Source organism: Arvicola amphibius, chromosome 17 (assembly GCF_903992535.2).
Source record: "Arvicola amphibius chromosome 17, mArvAmp1.2, whole genome shotgun sequence".
NCBI classification, from domain to species: domain Eukaryota; kingdom Metazoa; phylum Chordata; class Mammalia; order Rodentia; family Cricetidae; genus Arvicola; species Arvicola amphibius.
Window position 1 is genome coordinate 10016029 of NC_052063.2, and position 6433 is coordinate 10022461.

The 6433-nt window shown below is 41.7% G+C and overlaps 1 protein-coding gene across 2 annotated transcripts in view; it reads left to right on the forward strand.

Moving 5' to 3' along the window:
• Positions 1–1352, forward strand: part of Nr2c1 (nuclear receptor subfamily 2 group C member 1) — a 52556-nt gene extending 51204 nt beyond the window's left edge. For both annotated transcript variants that reach the window (XM_038314679.1, XM_038314680.1), the window contains exon 14: positions 844–1352. In XM_038314679.1, coding sequence (XP_038170607.1) covers positions 844–1018 — 175 coding nt within the window. In that variant the 3' untranslated portion in view covers positions 1019–1352. The remainder of the gene's footprint in view (positions 1–843) is intronic.
• The last annotated feature ends 5081 nt before the right edge of the window (positions 1353–6433 follow it).

Below are 6433 nucleotides of genomic sequence, written 5' to 3' on the forward strand. Positions count from 1 at the left end.
GGTGACCCTTGTCTTCCTTCCCTATGACCCAAAGCACAGAGTAAGGATGTGCCCTTGGGTTGTCTCTTTCCTACATATTTCGAGGTGGTTGCCCGTGAACAGCGCTTATCTGCCTCAGAGACACTTCCACACATGCCAACGGTCCTACCTTTACAAACTTCCTCCTACACATAGAATTAGACAGAAGCCACCATTCATTCTCACACCAGCTCTGTGGAAAGGAGGACGTGGCCTTCATAGAACAAGGGGCAGCTGGGTCACAACTTGAACCCAGTGACTTTTTCATATCCAAGCTCTTTATAATAACAAGCATTGGTTGCTGGTTAGTCCATTTCTAGCAGTGTGTGTCTGTTGTGTGTGTTTATAAGTCGGTGTGTCTGTGTTTCTATGTCTCTGTGTGTGTCTGTTGTGTGTGTGTCTGTGTGTCTATATATGTCCTGTGTCTGTGTCTCTGTAATTGTCTGTGCCTCTGTGTGTGCGTTTTCAAAAGAAAAAAGTTATCAGCCCTCCCGTGCTCTAATACCATAAAACATTTTTCTTTAAAACAATGTTAAAACTTCTAAAAACATTGTTGGGAATCTGTTCTTAAATGAACCTGCCCCGTGGTTTAGTGATTTAGTCTGTGGTCCTTGCAGCCACATGGGGACAGCATGGTGGAGCAGTTCAGAGCAAGGCTTTCCTGTGGAGATTGCAGTCGTATACAGGTGACTGTCATACCACTCTAAGCCTCGACAATCTAAACTTTTGGTTCTGGGTTTTTGAAAATTTGATCTTTATTTTTTTGTGTGGGTGCTTTTTCTCCCGAGTCCCCAACCTCTCACCTGGCTCCCCTCTTCCTCTCAGGCTGTCTCGACTACTCCTCAGACTTCCGGCTTTGAGACTGATGAATGCCACCATCACCGAAGAGTTGTTCTTCAAGGGTCTCATTGGGAATGTCCGAATCGACAGTGTCATCCCGCACATTTTAAAAATGGAGCCTGCAGATTACAACTCCCAAATAATTGGTCACAGCCTCTGAAAGGCAATGGCACATTGCTATGAACTAAGTTTACTGTTCCTTCTTGGGACGCAAGACACCAAATCAAACTGTTGCTTCCAGGGCACCTGCGAATAGTAACTTTAAGAGTAACCAAAATTCAAAGTACTTTTCTTTTGGATTCCTTAAGAAGAATGTAAGTGACTAGGCAGGGATCCAGGACTAGACTTCCTGCCTGTGCTATGGGAATGCATAAGAAATGGTGTGAGTCTATTCTTGGTGAAGATGACACCCAAGGCTTGTCTCCTCCCGACCGCCTACACTAAGCTTTCTCATTCTATTTTATAAAACAAATAAACTAGTCATTTCCCCCTGAGCTGTGTTCTCTTCCCGTTTAATTCCATTGAGCTGATACACTGTAAAGATGAGACACCTCAGCAGGAACTCCCCCGCATCTTATTTCTCCAAAATGTAATCGTTTAGTTACCAGATCAAAAGACACTTTATGCTCAGTTATATAATGATAATTTTATAACTATGAGAAGTAAGAAACGAATATATATTTTTGGCTTTTATAAATATCCAGGTGTCCTTTAGCATTTAACACTCGTTGCTGGCAATGAGACATAAGCCATTTGTCATTTGGTTTTTAGTGTTGTATATTACTAGTTATGAGCACTTTTGTTTTCGGTGGTAGAAAATTAGTTTTGAGAATAAGACAGGAATCTGCTTTTAAAATGTTGGCTTTCCTGTGTTCTAAACACAGTCGAGACCGAACCCAGGGTGTGTTTTATCTTAGAATGAGAATTAAAATTGTTGCTTTTCCACCCCACAGAAAGCGCTTGACCTCTTGGGGGGGGGGAGGGTCCAACTTTTCCCTCCCACCCTGGCTTTTAACCATTTTTATTGGGTCATTTAAAAAGACTCACGCACTTATTGTAGCCAGTATGTTTCCCAGATGAGTTAAATAATTAAAGCAGCTGGTAATTCATGAAGGTAAAAGGATAGTTGATGGATTTTGTTTTCCCCTGCTAAGTAGAGGAGGGCAGGTGCAACAGCTGGAGTCTGTGATTTGCTACAACGAAAGCATCGTATACTCCTCAGTCTTCCACATCAATATTACACGCACTCAATATCCCTTTATTCTGGTTACATAATGAATTCCTTTGGTAAATCTACTCACCTGTTTGTTGATATTCTCCCTCCCCTCTTCTCTCTCTTCCCTCTCTCTCCCTCGTCCCTCTCTGTTTTGGTTTTCTGAGACAGGATCTTGCCTCCCGGTCCAGACTGGACACGAGTTTCTAGTCATCTTCCTGCCCCCAGCTCCCTTTCGCTGGCATCACAGACATGTTCGCATGCTGATATTTTATTTTGGAAACACAAATGTAGAGATTTTATTGCAGCCAGAGTGCATTCTTTTTATAAAGATTTTTGCTGAATTTTTCTATGGGGGGGGTGGATTTTACCAGTAATTATAGCAACAAAAGTTTAAAAGTCTACTCTTGCAGATTTTATCAACTGACCGTGAGGGCTTTATTCCCTGTGCAATTTCGTCAGCAGCTTTATTTATAATAGGCTGCTGGGGGGAAACTACATAAAGCATAAAATGCTCAAATAGAACATTTCAGTAGGGCATGTCTAACCTGCAGCCTACCTAACACATCTGTAGGTGACAGTGTCAAAATGTTGGACACCTGGTACCTTTATCATCTCAGACAGTGAGCAAAGAATTCAGGAAAAAAATGCTATTAGGCACTGTACTAATGGTTATGGTATTTCTTATATTTTTCCTGATTAAATTTGTAGTTATATTGGGGAGTGGTTTTGAAACTATATTAAAATGTGACTTGCATTACTAATTTCTGTATCCTGGCAATGTATTTTATTTCAGTAACCTATTTATTCAGTGTTTGGATGTCTTCCATGTCATAGGGCAGGGAATGTATTGCAGTGGGAGAACTTGTGCCTAGTTTAGTATTTACAAGGCCCAGAGTTTGATCTCCAGCACTAGAAGTGAAAAAAAATCATGTAAGCATTTTAAGAGCAAAAATAATGGCCCAGCAAGATGGCTTAGTGGATCAAAGTACTTTCCATGAAAACCCAGCTTTTTGAGTTCAGACTCTGTCTTCTAAGACACACACACACACACACACACACACACACACACACTTGCACATAAGATTATATAAACGATAGCCTACATTGACAGGAATAAATATGTAAAGCATGCAGAATATAATTTAACCAGTTTATTGTTACATATGTATAACAATACTTTTACATGTATATGCACTATAAAAACTAGTGATCAAAAAAGCAAGACAATTAGGAATAATAAGTGTAGGTAATAGCTGGGGAGGTAGGAGGAAGGTGCAAACAGAAGGATATAGAAGGGAATTCGTAACTGGTGGTAGTATTTCAGTAATCAATTGCTTTGCAGTAAGCACTCCCTCACACCCCCAAACAAACCAGTTGAAATGTGCCTTTTCTCATGAACCTACAGTGTGGACAGAGGCTGTCAAGGATGACGTGTCCCATTCAGTCAGAATAGGATCCATGCAGAAGTCATGGACTTAAATCTGTGTGGTCCTCTTGTGTTTGGAAGTTGTTAGTGGCTGTTATCTGGGACTTGCAGTGGGACAGAAGTCAGGCCATGTCCATAGTCCTTCTGTCTTGCTCCTCACGGTGTAATGGCTGCCTTCTGGAAACTAATTTGCCTCTTCTTCCCTGCTTCCCTGCTGTGACTCTGCTTCATTCTGGCCATCAAAGTAAGCCTTGGTGAGGAATATATAAGGAACACTCACTGCTCAAGAACAAAATACAGACCACAAAAAAAAAAAAAAAAAAAAAAAAAAAAAACAAAAAACTCATTCAGCCCAACATCAGTGTTCACCTTATAGTACATCCTCATATCTCTCTCCCACTCCGTGTGTTTGGAGGGTGGGTGTTGGAACCCTGTGCACTGTTAGTGGGACAATTACATGGTGCAAGCATGGTGAAAAACAGTGATTCCTTTAAGACAAAATTACCGTATGATCCAGAAGTCCCACCTCTGGGTATATGTCCAAATGCTTAGGAAATAGGACCTCAATATTTGCACACCCATGTTCATTGGGACATTGTTCACAATAGTCGAGAGATGAAAGCAACCCAACCTAAATTACCATAATAAAAGAGTATGGATAGGAAACAGTTAAGACATATGTGAGACTGAATTTATTCATTTATTTCTCAGCCTTTGAAAAAATAACAATATAAGGCTTAGGGGGATGGCTCAGTGGGTCAAATGCTTCCTGCTCAAGCATGATTTGAGTTTGGATTCCCAGAACCCATACAATCAAAGTGTGGTGGTGTGCATCTCTAACCCCAGTGCTGGGGGCAGGGCAGGAGGCGGGGATGGAGGCAGATATGGAGACGGGGTGCGTGGTGGGGGGGGATGGATGGAGCATGGGGGCGGGGATGGAGGAGACTGAGACAAGTGGATCTCCAGCACTCACTGCCCGCCAGTCTAGACAAATTCCAGGTTCAGGTTTAGTGGAAGACCTTGTCTCAGAAATAAGGGAGGCGGGGCAGGAGCGATAACTGAAGAGTTAAGGGCACTGGCTGCTATGCAGCAGACCGGCATCAGCTTTCCAGCACCCACATGGTGGCTCACAACAGTCAGGAACTGATGTGGCATGCCCCTCTGTAGGCTGTGGGTATGTCTTATTACCATTGGTTAATAAAGAAGCAGATTTGGCCAATAGCCAGGCAGAATATAGGTAGGTGGGAAAGTTAAACTGAAGATGGAGTCTTGAGAGATGCCAGTAGCCGCGGAGAAGCAAGATGTGAGGTAACAAGCGACAAGCAGAGAAACCGTCTCAAAAAAACAAATAAAAAAAACAAAACAAAACAAAAAACAACAACAAAACAAGCCACAAGCTTTTTAGTAAAATATAAAGTAGAAATAGGTTAATTTAAAAGTAAGAGCTAGTTAGTAATAAGCCCGAGCCATCAGCCCAGCAATTACAATTAGTAGAAGCCTCTGAGTGTTTATTTGGGGACTGGTGGGCAGGAGAGAAACCTTTAGTTATATGTAATTCCAGTTCCAGAGATCTGGATCCCTCTTTTGCCTCTTTTGGTCTGAGAGGGCACTGCACACATGTATAGCATATACATACATCCAGGAAGTAGCATACATATAAACAATAGTTTAAAATTAGGTTGAGTATTGGCTGTTCTTGCCAAGGATCTGGGTTTGAGTCCCAGCACCTACAAGGTGGTTCACAACAGTCTAAGTTCAGTTCCAAGGGATCTGATACCCTCTTTTGGCATCCATGGGCACCTGGCATGCATGTGGTACATCAACATACATGCGGGCATAACCTCCACACACATTAAAGAATAAGGTAGAGACTGATAGACACCCAAAATTGACCTCTGCCTTCACACTTGCACAAACTCAACAGTGTGTGTGTGTGTGTTTCTGCACACTTACATATACAAATGAGGGCAGGCTACATTCATACTATAATGTGAATATTCTTTTTTTATTTATTTGTTATGTATACAGTAGTCTCAGCATTCTGTCTGCATGTATGCCTGCAGGCCAGAAGAGGGCACCAGATCTCATTACATATGGTTGTGAGCCACCATGTGGGTGCTGGGAATTGAACTCAGGACCTTTGGAAGAGCAGGCAGTGCTCTTAACCACTGAGCCATCTCTCCAGCCCAATATGAACATTCGTGATGTTGTAGCAAAAATAATCCAATTATAAAATGGCAGATTTTTCTGTGAAGAATGAAGAATTATGTCACTTGCATGAAAATGGACACAACTGGAATTAATCTAGTCTCTGAAAACTATTCATGTTTTCCCTTTCCTTTTCTTTCCTTTCCCTTCCCTTCCCCTCCTCTTTCCTCCCCTTCCCTTCCCTTCCTTCCCGAGACAACATTTCTCTGTGTATCCCTGACTGTTCTGGAACTCACTCTGTAGAACAAGTTGGCCTTGAACTAAAATCAGCCCGCCTCTGCCACCCAAGTGCTGGGATTAAAGGCATGTCTCACCCCCTAGTTTATTTCTTTTTTTTTAATCAGTGGGCCTTTGTTGCCACATAAAATCATATATGTACAGGTAACATGAAAGCAGAAGTGAACTGCGTGAGGACCAAAGGGAACTAACGGGAGGAGGAGAACAGAAAAGGGAAGGACAATGGGGCACAGGAGGGAATAATACACTTGTCATGTTATATCTTGCCTGTAAATGGCTTTATATAACTCTGTATAGTGAAGACTTTAAAGTAAGAGACCGATAAAAAGAAATCGTGGTAAAATGCAATTTTTCATAGATATCTTGATGGTAATATTGTTTTTTGCTTTTAGTTTTTGTTGTGTTTTTTTCTTGTTTTTGTTTTTCGTTGTTGTTTATTTTTTTCAATACAGGGTTTCTCTCTGTAGCCCTGAACTCGTCCTAGAACT